Raw genomic sequence first — 20,000 nt, 5'->3', positions numbered from 1 at the left:
TTAAAAAAACTTGAATATCTCCAGAACCAAAGGAGATATTTGAAAATGGTAAACAGCATTCTTCTCGTACAGACTACATGTTTATGTGCCAAAATGGCTTAGATAGGGAAGATGCAAATTTTGTCATAGTAGCACTTTAAGCTTTCAGAAGCGCTCATGAATTCCGAATTCGTTCCTTCACTGGCACTCAGCTTCGGCCAATGTTCGTGTGCGAGCAATTTTCTTGTTTCTTTAGGACTTTCACACGTTTAAATTATATATGAAGTATAGGCCGATATGTTAGCTCAGGCTGACAATAATAACATGGGCTCTCTTAGCAAGCAGCATAAAAAAAACCAAAATCGCAGACTTGACGGTGCATTTCCAGCTATTTGAGAAGTGCAAATTAAAAAAAATTTCTGGGAGAGCATGTCCCCATACCCCCCTACAATTTTGGGGTTTACCCAGCACAAGAAACAAAGGACACTTGTGCCTTTGACGCAATCAAGCATCTCACTCTTTGGAAACTTTAAGACTTGAGAGCTCTGTAATACAATATATGCTACATACAATGATGATGATAGTGATGATTTCTTTGGACTGTCAATAACAATGGAAACTCTATACTCCAATACTACAATCCACTTCTTCAATATTTCTTTCAGATGGCACAGCTTAAGGTGTTTTCCCAACAAGGACTCAAAGAAACTATGTTTCCTGTATTCCAAGGTCTGTGATTCTAAGTTAAATCATTCTGATTACTATAATGGTTATTGCCATCAATCCCTGTTGCATGTAACCATTATACTTTTTTTTTTTTTTTTTTTAATGACACTAGATTTTACAATACTGAACAGTACAATACACTACAATACATTACTTAAACAATACTGTTTACTTGCACTAATAACAATACAATGTATCACTTACGGCTAATTACATACATTACTCACGGTACTCACAATACTAGTTATTTATTTGATCAATTATAACTACAATAAATACCAATTCAATAATTTCAACAGAACACGAAAAAAGAATAACACTCAAAGAGGTTTGTTAACAATATTTGTGCTTGACTATCATAAGTTAAATTCTCAATTTTCCATTGCATTTTTATCTTGTTTATAAATTGTAAGTTATTAAGATTTTTTTCGTTAATTTTGCAAATATATATGTACCTTTTTGTTAGTAAGATAAGCAGATCCAGTCGGCGTCGGAGGTCATTACTGATAGCAGGAGGGGGATAATTCTGAAGTAAAATTTCGTCAACCAAATAAATTTGTGAGTGTTTTTCGAAGCATTGAACCATGATAAGATTTCTTGATAGAATTGAACACTCATAGGGCACTCCAAAAAGGTGTGCTCTAATGAATCAGGATTTTTACATTGAAAGTATAGGTCATCCTTCCTGATTTTAAATTGCTTGAGCTCCTTATTACTAACTAAAATTCTGTGGAAAGCCCTATAACCAAATTCTCTTAACTTTTTGTCACTCGTCGTTTTCCGTACGAAAATTCTGGGCGAGACGCGGGCGAGATTCGGGCCATAAAAAGTCTCGCTGATGAGCGATACAGAGCCTGACGATAATCAGCCTGACAGGAGCGATAAAAATTGAACGATAAATGAGCGAGAATGGAGCGGGACATTTGTACTACTCTGACATTTGGACGATATTCTGAGCGATAAACGGGCGAGATTCAGGTCCATAAAAAAACAAAAATCACGCTAATGAACGATACATTTTTATGGGCGTGACGTTAGTTTATGGCTTATAATTTTGGGTGTTACGAAAACTAACACCTAAGACCTGGTCTTAGCTTTCGTAGTACGAGAACTACAACCCCGCTCTTAGTTTTCGTACGAAAACTGAGACCCTTTGTTAATAGCGGTAATTACGTCAAAGAAACCCGGGAAAACTTACCGCTACTCAGAGATTTGGGCGCTGTATGTTGTTTCCTCACACGATTAAGTTTAAACAGACACAACGCCATGAGAAGCTTGAATGTTGTGCGACCTTGCGCGACAGACAAAAAAGTGGCATTTATTGGCACGGAAACTAAAGATAGGGTCTTTCGGAGAACGAGAAACTCTGTCTGTTAACCCTTTGGTTATAGCAAGAGTCCATGTTTTGGTTGTAACCACTAAAAATGTGATACACGCATTCTCCTGTCAGCACACATCTTCCAGTTTCAAAACGAGTCCACAATTTAGCCGTAAGTCACGCAAACAGTAAACGGATGCCCGTAGATGGTCAATTTTATTATGATGCCTGATATGGGACTGAATAGTTTTACATGTAAGACATAAGTGATTTTCTGTAAGTTTCTCCGTATTTATCTGACTCACAAGCTTATTTCTCAGCTTATTACAATGAGGATATGAAGTATCATCTGTCAGGGGGTGAGGGTACATCGCGCTATCCTGGTACTTTGACGCGTTATTTATAAGAAACATTGAAATTAGTATAAACAGAAACAAAATAGGCCATAATTGAAACTATGCCTACTTTAATAGTGCCATTATAAATTATAAACTAGAAAATCCCCTGCCTGCCACTCCCCCCACCCCCATAGACAGTACCACTGTTTTTTGTTTGCGTGACTTACGGCGACATTATGGTCTTGTTTTGATACTGGAAGCAAAATAACAAATGTGCATCGACAAAATAATTCTTGTATCACATTTTTAGTGGTTACAACCAAAGGGTTAACAGACTGAGTTTATCCTTATTCGAAAGATACTATCTTTAGTTTCCGTGCCAATAAGTAAGCGAACGATCGTCGACCGAGACCAACTGCAGTAAACATGACCCTTGTGATCATTGCGTGGACAGTCATGTAAGACAGAAACATGTTTCAGTTTAAGGTAACTTAAATAAACAGAATGTACCAGCTTTTAGCATAGAACGAAATGCGACTGAAGTCATTCAAAGTGTCCATAATAAGGTAGGCATGTTAGTAGCCAGGTTTCCACAGTGATCTGTGATCAGATAGCGAGGTCGTTTCTAGTTTCTCATTTATTTTAAATCTTCATACATTGTTTAAAATCTATTTCATAAAAGAGAAAATTGTTTCCAGCAATATTAATTTAATTAGAGCAAATAAATGCTGTTTTGATCTGGTTGATTACTGTCCTAAATGGGAAGAAAAAGCTCTGCATCTCTGTAGAGATTCAGATGTTTGGTGAAATGCACAGTTAAACTGAAACGCGCGCCAAAAGCGGTTGCAAATATTTAATTATCGATAGCCAAAACTCAAACATTGCTCTTCCCTATTAAAGGTTTTCCGTCCAGCGACAAGCAATTCCTATCATTAAAATTATCCTCCGTTTTGGGCAAGCAGGATAATGCTGTCTTGAGGTAGCTACATGTACACGTAGATTGCTTCTCCTGAACGTGCTAAGCTATTTGAACTTACCTCTCCGGATGCGGGTGGGTATCACGCTAAATGTATCACTTGGAAAAAATATCCAGCCATATACGTATTTTAGCTCAAAATTCAGAGGGGTAAAAAATGGTTTGCTCACCTTTTACCCGGGGACAGACTACACGTACAGAAATGCAGCAAATAATATAATACATTAGAACGACAGCCAGAGTTAAGTAACTGATTTGCATTTTTGAGTACTCCCTGATCTATTTCTACTAATCTTTTCTTATCGAATAACAAGTAGGGAGCACTTATGTATCGAATAACAAGTGAGCAGCCTGAGTTTCGCCGATAATACAGCGTGTCTCGTTACGGCGGCGTAAATGAATAAACTGGGGTTTCACTGTTTCTCGCTCACTCACGCCACACTATCGGCGATAATCGAACCAAACTAATGTCTGGCTCAGTCGCACAAGCGCGACAAAATGGTTGTCTCGCTTTGTCTCGCTCAGTTCTTGCCTTAAAAACAGCTTTATGGCCCGAATCGGGCCCGAATCTCGCTCATTCAGGCCACAAAATTTCGTACGGGTTTGTAAATTTTGTGTAAGATCTGTTTCTAACTAGAATCAAAGTTCGCAAAACGTCTACACCATCTTTTAACAGCGGTAGGGTCTGTCCTAATCTTTTCCTGGAATAATTTGTAATAGTCATTACATTTACATTTAGTTAAAGAAATAGCTTTGTCTTTACAGGGTTCGTACGGGTCATGGAAAACCTGGAAAGTCATGGAATTTGAGAATTTCATTTTCCAGGCCTGGAAAGTCATGGAATTTTGTGGTCGGTCATGGAAAGTCATGGAAAATTATAATTATAAATCATTGCAGTTGTCAAAGCAAGGATAAAGTGAAACAAAGACGAGTTTCTATCAAACAATCGGACGTTTGGCGAACAGAGGTCGTTAATTCATTCAAATTTGAACTGAGTTATGTCAGAAAATATCTTAAGACAAATAGAGTTTTTAAAATTTTCTTACTTGGCAGCTAAACTTAAGGTCATAGAAAGCTAGAAAAGGCCATGGAAAAAGTCATGGAAAGTCATGGAATTTGAAGAGCTTAAAAGAGTACGAACCCTGCTTTAGACAGATGAAAAATATCCCATTCCTCAAGTAACACATGTTCACTATAATTGGCACTTGTTCAATATAATTGGGACTAATTGATGTTAGTGGTTATCCCCTGTTATCAGGTATTATAACCAATCAGAATCTTGCTCGGCTGGGGCGGGCAGAGGCAATAATGTTATTAGCTAACAAGTCAGTTAGGGCCAATGGGAGTGTTGTTATCCTATAACAGGATAACACAAATAACAGCTCAAGTGTTAGCCGATAGTATTAGTCAATTCCACCAATAACATGGGCCCATGACAAGATATCTGTTTTCAGTTTTTATGATAACTCCAGAAAAATGCACGGCTTTTTGATAGTGTTTGTTTACACACAATGCCGTATCAGAAACACTTGAACATTTCAATTTTTTTAGCATATAAACTTTTTTGACACAAGATTTAAAAGGGAACATTGCAAAAGGCTTAGTTCAAAATGGCATCGACTTTATCATCCGCTTCATTTCACTCTTTCCAGTATTTGATGACAAGGAAACATGTTCTTTCTTATGAAAACGTTGCTAGAAAAATACTTTACTGTAGGGAGGCAAAAAATTTTCTCCAACGACACCGGAAAGACGTGCTCTTATCAGATAATGCTCGAAACATTCCCGCACGCAATGTCATGCGTAAGCAAAGTAACAAAATTATCAATGTTAAAGAAACAAGTCCTTGCCGCATTGCGTGGCCATCTTCAATGACATGAAGGGTGGCACGGACAAATTACAACTGCAACGAAAAAACCCAAGCGCTTTCTATCATCAAATGACATTGAGTCGTATCACATGTCGTTGTTTCCGACTGTAATCAGTAACTCTGCTATAATGAACAATCATCAACGGATGAACACTTGAAAATGCGAGCCATCATCCACTTATTAGAGGCGTGTTAGTCAATAACAGGATAACCGGAATGATATTAGTGTGTAACATTAGTCACCTCCACCAATTGGGGCGCTGCCTAGCTCACAGAACTTGTCTTTAGGTAAAAAGAGGAACATAAACATGTCCTGCGGTCCTTAGTTCAGTTTCAGCCGCAAAAGAAATGTTTAGTGAGACGCTACTACTAGCTCAGTAAATTCACAGATTCCAGGCCCATAGCAAGCCAACGAGTTGCGACTTGAAAAACCCACATGCTTTCCATTTGCAACTGACCTATTAGAATCGACCTATTAGAAGCGTGTTAGTTGATAACAGGCTAAACGCAATGAGATTAGTGTGTAATGTTAGTCATATCCACCAATAAGGATTCTTCCTAAGCCACAGAACTCGTGAATCCATCTAAAACAAAACTAAAGCATGTCCTACAATCCCTTATTCAATTTCAGCCGCAAAAAAAATCTGTAGTGAGAAGCCACTACAAAAAAACAAAAGCAAACAAACAAAAATGAAAATGAAAAATGACCCGAGTCTGTTGGAAATAAGTGAAAGGCCAAAATACATTTGACTCGATGTTGCAGAAATGAAGTCTGAAGTCATACCAGTGATCACCGTTTAATTAAGTTTTGCGCGAAAATGCAATCGTTTCCCGCAAAATTCTTTCCGGAGTGAAATGTACTTCGATTATGCGTTAAAAATACATGTATGCCCAACAGAATAAACGCAACTGCCCCAGACTTCTTTTTACTGCTGTAGCGTTGTTAGTCTGTTTTAAAAAATGGAGTAATTTTACGCTTCCATGCATATACCACTGTTTCACTTACCTTTTGTATTTCCGTGCGGCGAACTTAATTGCAACCATAGCAGTCTCTTTCCCAACAACCTCATTCCCATTCCTTTACCATCTGCCCTGAGCTCAAAAAGTCTCTTAACCTCGTACATTGTCCACCTTGCCGAGGTCGCTTTGACCCGGGAGACTCACTCACTTACGGTCTTATTTGACAGGCGCTGCCGCAACTCATATTACAACTCTTCATGGCAAGTAATGCACGCTTTTATAGAATTTGACCTGAGGTCAATGAAAATCAATTTTCAGACTTGAGGGCATTCAGGACTGTGAAAATCGAGCAAAAAGGAATGACGAATACCAGATAATCATCGCTTCTGCAATCGACGAGATCCGCATCCGCATCTAAACCGCATCCGCAAATATGAAAGTATCATTTAGGTCACAGTTTATTCTAATGCAGAAAAATCAGTTATCAGAAGTGGCCGCGGTTTCTGTACAACAAGAAACAGAGAGTCACTCGAGTTAAACAGCCTTTGCGCTCATGTCGGTTATTTAATGTGGCCAAATGCCTTGGGTGAGCGGGATCTCAAAATCTTTGGTTGAGCCGACCACAGAGAAGGAATTGCACTCTTGGAAATATTTATACTATGCTCCTGTCATACTAGGACGCATATTCGTGAATTTGGGGAAAAAAAGGAAGCTATGACTATTGAAATAACTCAGGTTCCAATTGTTGGGTGCTAAAATAAGAAATACATTGTCGCACAAAGTACGTAATGTAACTAAAGCCTCCCTAACTGAGGCCATTTTCAAGCGACGAATGAGCTGAAACATACCAGTAGTTGCCATGAAAGGTAGCTTTCGAGCTAGAAGCTCTCTTTAAATAATGATCATCGCCAAAATTACTACTCTTTTTTAGAAGAAGTACATTTTTTTTCATGGAATTTCACCTGAGGTCTATGAAATTCAATATTCAGACTTCAGGGGAGAGGGGCATTCGGGTGTGTCCAAAAAGAAAACAAATTTTTGAGGGAATTGTTGATGAATAGCGAAATACAGCGTCGAAAATGGTCAAGGTCCCGAAACCTCACCTGCAAATAACGAGTGGCCTCAAAACTTGCCGCAGAGTGGATGATAATCGCAGAAATACCGGGGCATGGAGACAATGGCCTTGTATGATATTTGTGCACACCCCAATACCCCCCTCAACTCAAGTCACTTTCTCGATGTTTGCTAAAAAGACAGACTGGAAATCGTGGTTCAGAAATATTTTTTAAGAAAACGCTTTAAACTTATCTTTAAGCAATTGAAAATTTTCCACAGTGAAATTCGAGCCTCTTTCACCAACTTCCGACACCTTAAAGTTGCGGCTGAAGATAAATTTAGCATGTAATTTATCTGTATCTTTTGCCTTAGGCCAGCTGAAGACACCTTCCTTCTCTGTTAGAAAGTTCACGCAGACCTTGTTAGAGAAAATCTTGTCCACTTGTCCGACGTAGAAATCCTCTTCATAAGCAACAGCAACCCATTCCTTCACTGAGACTTTTTTAAGGTCGTAATCCTATGAAAGAAGAAGCATTCACATAAAAAAAATGCTGTTCATTTGCACCTTCAATCGGTGACAAAATTAGTTGAGACAGTTTGCCAACAGAGCACAATCATTGTTTGCAAAGAAAAATAGTCCAAAAAGTACAGTAAGTAAGGAGGGAGGGGGGGGGGGGGGGGCATTTTCGAACCGAGCTTGAAAAAGACCCTACAGGATAAGAGTGTCTCAAAAATTTTGACGCCGATTGTTGAATGTCATTTTCAAGATTTTTTTTTGTGCAATTTTAGGAAAATTAGGCTTTTAGTCAACACTTACATTCTGCTGACACACCTATTAGAGATATAGTTCACTCACCCATTCATCTTTAAAGGCCGATGTTTTGCTTGTAGGATTTTGCTTTGATACTAACACAAAACAGACAAGTTTTTAGAATGCTCATCTTATGAACACGTAATGCTGATGGGATTGAATCTGACCCTTTTGTTACACTAATGCAATACAGAACATAAAACCAAAGTACACAGTATGAAATAGAAGTGCATGTAAAACGTAAAATACCTTTTTTCGGGGAAGAGGATCTTGCATTTGTTGGCTGTTTGAAAAGTGAATAAGGTTAGAATATTTGTTCAATCTGTCACATGATGAACATCAAAAAGCAATGTTGTGTAGTGGAACCTCTCTGCTCAAGTTATCTGAGCGGCTTGGTACTGCACTTGTCCTGGTACGTGTGAATTCATACCATTCAGTTGTGACTTACTGTCCCACATTAAATTGTCTAATATGTCAATTATTTCACCTTCTTTTTCAATCCTTCAAAATCCTCTCGCAAATTTTCTTGTGTTTCACTTTTGGAGAAAGAGGTCTTCAAAAAAAATGTAAAAGATAAAAAGGCTAATTAAAGTTTTGATATCTGCTTAAGAATCCGCAAACAGACGAATTACATTCGTAGATTTCTCGCAAAACCCTCTCAAGAATGTGGGGAACCATGTGATGCAAACTAAATTGCCGTGCTATGCATAATTTTGGAAGTTTTAATAATACGTTTTAAAGCACACAGTAACGCCAGACAGTGAAAGACAGCCCGCGTTGGCCTTTTCTCCGACAACGCTTTTTTTGTTACAGTAGACGTAAATGTAAAAGAACGGAAGACACCTTTAGTATTGAGTAGTCAACGTTCTTTTTTTTTTATCTAACTCTCATGATAGGTTGAGTGGGAAAAGGGGAATTGTTATCAACTGGACCACAGTCCGGTTCTGTGAAATAACACACTTTCCGAAATCATTGTACTAAACCGGCTAAACTACATACAACTTGAAATGGTTTGATTTTACGTGGACTCAATACTGTACATTGAGGACTCGCAAATTCGTCTGCAAATATCTTGAGGACCCCCAAATTTCTCTTTTCCTCTGTTATTTTGCAAATAGCTTTTTGTAGAGTCGATAGTATTACATCATTGTCATTATAAAGGAATAAACTTTTCATTAATACTATACCTCTGAAATGGGTGATTGTTTCTCGGATTCGCCTGTATTCTCTGGGAAGTTGGACTGACTTCTGCCCGCAGAGGATTTAGTCTGCCAGAGAAGTCATTGAATTCACGATTAACTTATGTAAACATGTCACTTTATTTCTGAAGAAGATGTTCCGGCTGATTACGGTATACAGGCCAGCCTGAACTGTTTTAGGAACGAAAAACACCTGTGACAACAAGCTCACTTGATGTTCATAAAGATACCATCATAATTAACAAAATTAAACAAAATTACCTAAAATAGCGTGACCTAGCCCCTTTAACCAAAGATTTTGAGATCCCGCTCACCCATGGCATTTGGCCACATTAAATAACCGACATGAGCGCAAAGGCTGTTTAACTCGAGTGACTCTCTGTTTCTTGTTGTACAGAAACCGGCCGCTTCTGATAACTGATTTTTCTGCGTGAGAATAAACTGTGACCTAAATGATACTTTCATATTTGCGGATGCGGTTTAGGGATCTCGTCGATTTCGGAAGCGATGATTATCTGGTATTCGTCATTCTTTTTGCTCTATTTTCACAGTCCCGAATGCCCCCAAGTCTGAAAAGTGATTTTCATTGACCTCAGGTCAAATTCTATGAAAGCGTGCATTACTTGCCATGAAGAGTTGTAATATGAGTTGCAGCAGCGTCTGTCAAATAAGACCGTAAGTGAGTGAGTCAAATGCTCTAATGTAAAGAAATAAAAAATAATATCTCCATGCTTGGACAGACTGAAATGATCTAAATTTCATTGTTGGGACTCTTAACACATTACACACCAAGCTTTCAGGAATAAGGCCGTTCCTCAACTGTCCGTCCTTGGACCTTACGCAAAAGGTCGCCCGGCACAACAGACCGCTACTAGAACACTTTATAACAAAGCAAGGAAGAAATACAAGAACTTCGATACTGGACAAGACATCCAAGATACTATTTCGTTTTAATAGCGATGACCCTCATATCTGCTGCTGCATGGACACAAGACAGCTAGGAAACCGCAATCTGATCCAATTACTTCTCTTTAGTAACCTTTCTCATTATTTTTAATGTAAACGTAGTTTAATAGGAAATACCACGAGTCAGTGGGAATACTGAATGAAATTATTGTTGCTAAAGCACCCTACCATTGACCACTAGGAAATTGAGGTTCCTGAATGACACATAAATGAGACGTGACTTGACTATTTTCACCGGTGTTAATTGATTGTAACAAGGTCAAAAGGCTGTTGTTCATGTTCTATGATCCACGCCTTGACCTTACTCCCTCCACACTACCCTACCCTAGAAAGGGTAGTTAAAATCAGTAGAGCGCGGCAGAGTGTTTCCGTCGTGCTTCTCGATGTCGAGTTTTCAAAGCGACCTCGGCAAGGTGGACAATTTACGAGGTTGAGACTTTTTGAGCTCAGGGCAGATGGTAAAGGAATGGGAATGAGGTTGTTGGGAAAGAGACTGCTATGGTTGCAATTAAGTTCGCCGCACGGAAATACAAAAGGTAAGTGAAACAGTGGTATATGCATGGAAGCGTAAAATTACTCCGTTTTTTAAAACAGACTAACAACGCTACAGCAGTAAAAAGAAGTCTGGGGCAGTTGCGTTTATTCTGTTGGGCATACATGTATTTTTAACGCATAATCGAAGTACATTTCACTCCGGAAAGAATTTTGCGGGAAACGATTGCATTTTCGCGCAAAACTTAATTAAACGGTGATCACTGGTATGACTTCAGACTTCATTTCTGCAACATCGAGTCAAATGTATTTTGGCCTTTCACTTATTTCCAACAGACTCGGGTCATTTTCCATTTTCATTTTTGTTTGTTTGCTTTTGTTTTTTTGTAGTGGCTTCTCACTACAGATTTTTTTTGCGGCTGAAATTGAATAAGGGATTGTAGGGCATGCTTTAGTTTTGTTTTAGATGGATTCACGAGTTCTGTGGCTTAGGAAGAATCCTTATTGGTGGATATGACTAACATTACACACTAATGTCATTGCGATTAGCCTGTTATCGACTAACATGCTTCTAATAGGTGGATGATAACGACATGTAATACGAGTCGATATCAGTTGCGAATGGAAAGCATGTGGGTTTTTCAAGTCGTAACTCGTTGGCTTGCTATGGGCCTGGAATCTGTGAATTTACTGAGCTAGTAGTAGCGTCTCACTAAACATTTCTTTTGCGGCTGAAACGGAACTAAGGACCGCAGGACATGTTTATGTTCCTCTTTTTACCTAAAGACAAGTTCTGTGAGCTAGGCAGCGCCCCAGTTGGTGGAGGTGGAGGTGGAGGTGGAGGTGGTGGTTATTGACTAACACTCAATGTCATTTGATGATAGAAAGCGCTTGGGTTTTTTCGTTGCAGTTGTAATTTGTCTGCGTCACCCTTCATGTTATTGTAGATGACCACGCAATGCGGCAAGGACTTGTTTCTTTAACATTGATAATTTTGTTACTTTGCTTACGCGTGATCGTTGCGTGCGGGAATGTTTCGAGCATTATCTGATAAGACCACGTCTTTCCGGTGTCGTCGGAGAAAATTTTTGCCTCCCTACAGTAAAGTATTTTGCTAGCAACGTTTTCGTAAGAAAGAACATGTTTCCTTGTCATCAAATACTGGAAAGAGTGAAATGAAGCGGATGATAAAGTCGATGCCATTTTCAACAAAGCCTTTTGCAATGTTCCCTTTTTAAGTCTTGTGTCAAAAAAGTTTATATGCTAAAAAAATTGAAATGTTCAAGTGTTTCTGAGACGGCATTGTGTGTCAACAAACGCTATCAAAAAGCCATGCATTTTTCTTGAGTTATGGTAAAAACTGAAAACAGATATCTTGTCATGGGCCCATGTTATTGGTGGAATTGACTAATACTATCGGCTAACACTTGAGCTGTTATTTGTGTTATTGTAGGATAACAACACTCCCATTGGCCCTAACTGACTTGTTAGCTAATAATATTATTGCCTCTGCCCGCCCCAGCCGAGCAAGATTCTGATTGGTTATAATACCTGATAACAGGGGATAACCACTAACATCAATTAGTCCCAATTATATTGAACAAGTACCAATTATAGTGAACATGTGTTAAGTGTATTTCTGTTTGTCACAGCAGTTGCCTGTACTTTTCTCTTCAAATAATTTGGAATTGCAGCAATTAGTTGGAAATATTTTAAGTAATTTAGTTGCACATTATGTTTCCTTTGCATATTTTCTAGAGATAGAAACTTACCGTCTTTATTTAGTAAATCTTGTACGAAATAAATAGAGATTACTTCATGGAAAGCGCGCGTGTACGGGATTTTCACACGAGTTGGTGAAGTATCTGAAATCGAATGAGTGAGTGCAGCGAACGAGTGAAATTTCTGATACTTCACCAACGAGTGTGAAAATCCCGTACAAAGCGCTTTCCATGCTGTAATTTGTTTATTTTATACATACTGAGATTTTATATTTATCCAGCTTTAATTGGTTCTCTAAAATAATTACAAAACTCCAGTATTAAATTCTTTTCGAAAAATTACTAAAATCGTCATGTGAAAATATTACCAATCAAAAATCATAACTGGTGCAAAGGATAGCAAACATTTCAATTCTTAATTAAATAAGGAACTGCTCGTTTGAAAATAACAAAAGAAGCAAATCCAAAATTGGTAAGTCAATAAAGTTTAGTTGAGAAACTCAGTCAGCAAACTTACATCTCTTCTTGTCTTTGAAAGAGTTTTCTTGTTTTTTTGGTCTTCGATAAACTTGTCAATAGGTTTGTCTGGAGTCACAAATCTTCTTGATTGTTCAGCCATCCTCAAAAATATCTCCTACAACAAGTTGCAAAATTGTTGAGACACTTTCATTAAAAAACACCTTTTCTAGTTTCCAATGCCCGCGGCATCTAGAATTTAAACCTTTCCCACTTCCTCTCCCCCCTCCCCCTTTCAATGTTGACTGCTTAAGTTCCCAACATTTTTTTGTCTTGCTAGCAACACTGATAAGGGGGGGAGGGGGGCTGCAGTGTGAGAGATAATAGGGAAATGAAATACGCCCCAAGAAGGTGAAGTGTCTCCACTATTTTTGCAACTTGTTGTCTGATTGATTGCAATAATTTTGCCAGTCCAGATTTGAATCCTATAGAGAAACGTTTCAACGTAGAAAAGCAGGAACTAAAGAAACAATCATTAAATATCGTATAAGCTCTGAAACATTTCAGAAGTTTGCACGCGAAGTGCAAAGCACATTGTACCAAACACGAAAGGATATTAATTATTGACATACGGTAGCATCGATTTGCCAGTGTTTGGACTTATCATCGCTAACAGAAGACTCCGTACCAAATACTAAAGCGAGCAAAGTATTTTGCACTGCAGATCTGATGCTCCGAAAGTTACACACGGCTCATATTATGTAACACAATACCATTTATTGTGTTTCTTGGTGACGTCAACGGGGACGGTGGCGTTACAGTTGATAATGGTATCTTCGAGGAAACAGCACAATTCAACTAGTACTTTCTTTTCTAATCAATCCAATACATTACCAGGTGATTCGTAATAAAGCTCACACAGTTAGAAATCCTGTACATATCGTCTATTCCATTTACCAACGGTCTACCATCCAAGCACGGTCTACCGTCGCAACAGCAAGAAATATGATATCATATTATTTTCTCAGTGAAAAGTTGTGGTAGACCGTGTAGACCGTTTCATATAAATGTCATAATGTGTAGCCGGTACAAATTTGTTCACTTTTGTATCTCATTGTAAAACAAATCTCGCAAAGGATTTAGCACAATCAGGTGCTTTCTTTTGATCATTGTGCTCAGTCAGTCATTCCAAAGAACATGGAATTAGCCTGTACCCGACACGTCACTTACAAGACTTGCTAGTAAGCGTTACCAATCCCTTCTCTGGAAGCAGACTAGCCCGAAAGCAATAAGTAATGTTACAAATGGACCTGTATGAAAATGTATCTTTGTATAACAATGTTTGCTAAGAATTGATTTTTCGGAAAGTGGATGTTCCCTTTAAATGGCATGCGATTGCAGTTAAAGGAGAGGTTATGTCTGTTTCTCATTCGTAAACAACAGCTTATTTCGTACATGTTGCGCGTGCTTTAGATGTCAATATGTGTCGACCGAAATATAGGTGTTTAACGCAAATTATTTCGAAATCGGTTCCGGGATATTTCTAGCGTACTTTAAAAAGCGAAAGGATGGAAATCACACCTTTTCGTGAACCAAATTACGTGTATTTTCGACTTGACTCACAGAAAGCACTGAAATGCCTTCAAATTACGAGATATGTCCAGGTTTGACCCTAATTAGATGGACGCGGATTTCAATAAGCGTCACGAAGTGTCCCCTTGCTCTTCAAGCCAACTTCAACATCACTTGTGTCTCAGAATACAGACAATTTATGTCACAAAGTGTCCCCCAAATGCTGCTCTTTGAGTGAAGATTAACTGCTGCATTTACCTAAAGCTAAAAATAACGCTAACCTTTACCCTTACCTTATTGTTGAAAATAGGTAGCCAGTGCTTAGACTTAAAGGGACACTTTGTGTTGGATGTCAAAATTGGGCGTGCATCTAATTAGGGTCAAACCTGGACATAAGTGCAAATTACGTCATACCGAAACCCCGCCAAAATCCACTTTATCCCTGGCCATTTTCCATTCACAGCAGATCAGAGAATTAAACCCTTTTTTTGGAAACACCATATTAAACGCAAACGATAGACGCCTTCCCGTTCCAATAAACAAAGTGACCGTACGCCAATGCAGTGACAACCAACTCAGACAACAAGTTGCAAAATTGTTGAGACACTTTCATTAAAAAACACCTTTTCTAGTTTCCAATGCCCGCGGCATCTAGAATTTAAACCTTTCCCACTTCCTCTCCCCCCTCCCCCTTTCAATGTTGACTGCTTAAGTTCCCAACATTTTTTTGTCTTGCTAGCAACACTGGTAAGGGGGGGAGGGGGGCTGCAGTGTGAGAGATAATAGGGAAATGAAATACGCCCCAAGAAGGTGAAGTGTCTCCACTATTTTTGCAACTTGTTGTAGCTCTTGATAAGTTTGAATTACAAACAACTCGAGTACACTGAAAATATTATCTTGTCAAAGCTGCCCGACAAAGCTAGCCGCGATGACCGCGAAAAAGCCCGCGAAAACACGATTCGCTTAAACGGTGGTTTGTGATTGGACGAAACGATTTTTGCATGTGTGAGAAACTTGTTTCACCTCTCTGATTGGTCGAAGTAAAATCCGAAACGCTTTTTCACACAGGAAAATTTGATGCGAAAATGTCAGTATGTATAAAATAAATTCCTTTCTCAAACAAATATTTCCAAAAAATAGATTTGCTCTCTATAGTATTGTAATTTCTTTATTGTTCCAGAGAATAAACTCACTATTGTAAACATGAGGATAACCATTGCATAATTCCTTGAAATACTCTAACATTTCACTATAAAAAAGAGGCAATTTCTTGTCAAAGTGCTTAGAGTCATAATTGCATTTTAACAGGAATGGTAATCCTCCATATTTGTTAAAATAACTATTAGGGATAGCTTGCCAGGTCTCATTTGTACAATTTAAAAACCTGCCTAGCCAGCTCAAGCGTAGTGATTTTACCACTGTGTGGACATTTGGGAAGTTCACACCACCATGAGAGAATGGTTGATATAATACTGCTCTTTTTACTTTATCTTTCTTATTTTTCTACAAGAATTTGAATATTTTATCTTGCACTGTTTTAACCACCGTTTCAGGAACACTAAGCATGGAAGCCACATAAACTATCTTAGATATGCCTAAGGCCTTAACTAACATTGTGCGACCATACAAAGTTAAATCTCTCGTTTGCCACATATTTAACTTCGTATCCATCTTGTGAATTTTTACAAAAAAATTCAGATTATTATCTCTGTCTTATGATAAATTTACCCCTAGTGACTTAATTGGTTCTAGATAGGGTTGGAAACCCAAAGGTTTGGTTTTAGGTTTTAGTCTTTTTCTTATTAGTTTTAGTTTTTTTCTTATTCAATTTGAGGCTGGAAATGTCATTAAATTTATTTAAAACATTCATGTTTTCTCTGAGTGCATTTAGGTCCCTACAAATAAGTAATTACACTTTTATAAATTGGAAAAGTATTAAGAAAATTTAGCACCAAGCTTCAATCATATTTCTTTCATTTTTTTTCTTTTAGGGTCCAATTTCATTGGTAGAGATGGAAAATGCAATATTACAATCCCAATCAAGGTAGGATTAACTAAAAATGCTTAATAATTTATGTCAGGGGACTGGGCATGGGACCATGTAGTTTTGAAAGGTTTCACCCGACGTGAAGGAATCCAGAATCCAGCAAATGTGAGGTTTGGAATCAAGAATCCAGAGTGTGGAATCCGGAATCCAATGGATGGAATCCAGGATCCATTTCAGTGCAACCTGTTTGTTTGGAATCCGGAATCCATGACTCATGATCCAGAAATCAATAATTATTTGCAATCCAGAATCCTTGGGATAGATCAAACTAGACCACTTGGATTCCTTTACATAGTGTGAAGGGTTGCAATGCAAATGACACCCTCGAACCCAATGAAACCATGATGACACTTTTGAAACCAGTGAAAGCATGACACCCACGAAACCAGAGAAACTGTGAAGTCCAAGAAAGCATGGAAGCATGAAACATGACCAAACCATGTAGTCACACCCTTTACATGCTTTTATACGAGTCAGCGACACTACTACATAATAGTTGATGCTAATTAGCATAATTATATTATGATCCGTAACACCAAGTTGTTTGTTGAGAGAAATCTGGAGTGTGTGTGAAAATCTGGTTCACATGGGTGGAAGGGTGAGGTATTAAGGAACTGATACTCGAAACAAACTGAGATCTTTAAAGTAAATAGAAAAAGAAAATCACAAAGTGCTACGACAAAAACCTTACCAGGATAGAGCTAGAACCAGCCTTGATTTTCTGCGACGTCTAAAGTCAAACCTGAAAACACACACGACAAAAAAAAAAAATCATATTTACTACACTTTCGTTAGTTGTCAAAGGTTAGGAGACTTAAAAGTCAAAATATTGGAAGACAGAACAATATCTTTACAAACTCTCTCTTTTGCTAATTGTGCTGCACTTCTATTATTAAACTGTCAAAGACACTGTCAAAGAAGCATGCATGCATCGAAGTTCTAACGGATCTGCATCTTATTCGTGATTGTGAAAGCAAAAACAAGACCAAGAAAGGAGAGGTATCAATGATTTATTAATGCACAATTTTTGTTTATTATTACTGGAACCAAAAATTTAAATGTCAACTTTTGGGTTGTGAGTCTCATTTGAAGAATTTTATTGGTTATTTTACAGTCTTTCTTGACACCAAATATAAGATATGAGCTAAGCCATGGTGACATATTGACACTAGGCTATGTGAAATGTCAGTACTTGGTGGAGAAGATTGTCGAAGAGGTAAGTAGACGCTTGAACAGTTATGAGGAGATATCTTCAATGATCGTGTTTGACAAGACTGATTTAGTGGTGGGAGATCTGTCAGGACTGGGAGATACATAGGGTAGAACGAGAAAGGAGAGATTGGAACCTTAAAAACTGGGAAAGAACAGGGCAAAAGTGGGTGCAAGATGTGAGAATATTCTGGGAACTGGGGAGAAGCAAATGGGCACTGGGAGAAAAAAGCAAACTAATGAGAAGATGGGAATCAAATGAGAAGGAGATGGGAACTGGAAAAAACAGACCTGAAGGGAGCTAAGAGAGTGGGATTGAAGGGGACGAGAAGTGTAAGAGTAGGGTATGTCTGCATCTGGGAGAGAATGGATAAAAAGTGAAAGAGAAGGGAATGAAAACTGGAAGGAAAGGAAATGCAAACTAGGAAAGAAAAGAATGAGAACTGAGAGTAAAGGGTGGGAATTAAGAGAGAAGGGGACTTTAGAGAGTGGGAGATGGTAGTTGGCAAAGAGGGAATTGAAACTGATAGTTAAGGGGAATGGAAGTCAGAGGAAAGTATGAAAACTGAGGAAAGCAAACAAGTGGAAATCAAGTAACTATAACGCTTAGGGATCGTTCATTATTTATCGGAGGGGGGGGGGGGGGGGCTGGGTGATTTTAGGGGGACCTGAAATTTCCACTAAAAAGGGGGGGGGGTCCTGGAGTAATTGCTGAGTTATGGAGGGGCCTTGAAATTTTAAAAAGGTCAATGTTTAAAATGGAGAAGTTAACCTTTTAAAAAATGGTATTACTCAAAACACTACTAAAACTCTATCTTAATTATACACAACTATTTACAGCAATGCAACAGCAACTGAACTATTATTAAATTGTATAGTTGTTACCCCAGTTCTACAGTACAGCTCAAAGGTAAGTTGACAGTCTCGACTCGATCCTCGAAACTCGATTCTCGCCTCGCGAAGGTCGAGACGTTCGAGTTTCGAGACGTGAGAATCGAGGCTCGAGAATCGAGAGTCAAGAAAGATGAACTTTGGAATATGCATAAACTCGAGAAGAACTCGAGAAAGCGATTTATGTCTCGAAGAAATGAACAATTCCGCAAACGGAGCCTTTGTACGCAATATTCATGTTGACTCTCAGCAAGCATTCAATGTTCTTGGCCCGCAAAAAAAATATTATCTTCATTATCCTTCGGCATTTAGAATGAAACGTTGCAATCTTGTTCACTTGTTCTGAAAAAATACACGAGTTTCTGATGCGTTCCCCAGGCACAAACCCGGTCACAAACTAGCAAAATGACCATGACATGTAATTTATCGGAGTAAAAAGGAGCCTCATTCAAAAGTTGGCGTTGTAATATGAAAAAACCTGCCGCGTCTTTCCCATCGTGACAAAAGCTGGATTGAAACTTATCATCAAAATCAACAAAAGACGAATGGTCAATTATCGTGGCAATTCTTCTTGCTCGTCTTGGATGTCAAGAGAATCGAAAGAGAAAATATAACATGCTCTAAAAACTTGCATCGGTACAGGCAATTATTGCTGTATTAAGCCAACACTACGACACAATCGAGTAAACGTGAAAATCTTCATTCGCATGTTGTATGAAAAGTTGTCAGATACATTTACCATGGATTTGAACGCAAATCGTGCAACCATTATTTTTCAAACACAAAGTATGGTAAAGTGAAGAGAGGCAGTGGATCGAAACGAACCCGCGTGTACCATCAGGCTTGCACACCCTTGCGCGTGTACTTTCACAATTACATTATTGAAGACTTGTAAATATGCCTGCAGTGTTTGATTCATTCCTACACACTAGAAGCTGTTCTTCTTACTTTTGAAACATTCTCTGATGATTTCGTAAGTAGGTAAAATAATTGAAATAAACTGTAATCGAAAGTCAAAGCATTGCGTGACATCCACTTGAGGGTAACTTCGTCTGCAAGTGAAATTTGCATATGTCAACGTAAGCGAAACTTGGAACATTTACATGCTCGTAATGCAACTGCCTTACCAGGCAGCCTCACTTTATTTAAAACAACCAAAAGTGATTTACCAACATGACCAATAATGCGATGGGAGCACCGTTGAAAAAATTCACAACTTCGTAAATTGGAGAGCGCTTGCTCGAGGCATATTACGTTACATTCTCTTTACTTAATCAACGATCAATAACGCTTATTATCAGGGTGAAGAAAGCGTCATGTTTGAACTTTTAAGCCAAGCGAGCATGTTCAAGTCGATTGTGAAGAGAGCTGTTTTGTAAATGATTGCAACAGATTATTCATTGTCCTTTGAGG

General features: G+C 38.4%; 2 protein-coding genes across 5 annotated transcripts in view; both read left to right on the top strand.

Moving 5' to 3' along the window:
- The window catches only part of LOC137988531 (uncharacterized), a gene marked incomplete at its 5' end in the record, with an annotated part of 670,231 nt that overhangs the window by 189,881 nt on the left and 460,350 nt on the right, over window positions 1-20,000 (top strand). The gene's annotated exons all lie outside the window — the stretch shown is intronic.
- Window positions 1-20,000, top strand: part of LOC137988468 (mediator of DNA damage checkpoint protein 1-like) — an 86,160-nt gene that overhangs the window by 13,025 nt on the left and 53,135 nt on the right. For 3 of the 4 annotated variants that reach the window (XM_068834472.1, XM_068834473.1, XM_068834471.1), the window contains 4 exons: window positions 645-708; window positions 16,432-16,484; window positions 17,394-17,486; window positions 17,602-17,703. In XM_068834472.1, the coding sequence (XP_068690573.1) occupies window positions 645-708; window positions 16,432-16,484; window positions 17,394-17,486; window positions 17,602-17,703 (312 nt within the window). The remainder of the gene's footprint in view (window positions 1-644; window positions 709-16,431; window positions 16,485-17,393; window positions 17,487-17,601; window positions 17,704-20,000) is intronic. The other variant, XM_068834474.1, reaches the window with a different exon arrangement.

Source organism: Montipora foliosa, unplaced genomic scaffold (genome assembly GCF_036669935.1).
Source record: "Montipora foliosa isolate CH-2021 unplaced genomic scaffold, ASM3666993v2 scaffold_420, whole genome shotgun sequence".
Taxonomy (NCBI): domain Eukaryota; kingdom Metazoa; phylum Cnidaria; class Anthozoa; order Scleractinia; family Acroporidae; genus Montipora; species Montipora foliosa.
Note: the sequence above shows the minus strand (reverse complement) of the source record. Positions and strands in the feature narration are given on the sequence as shown.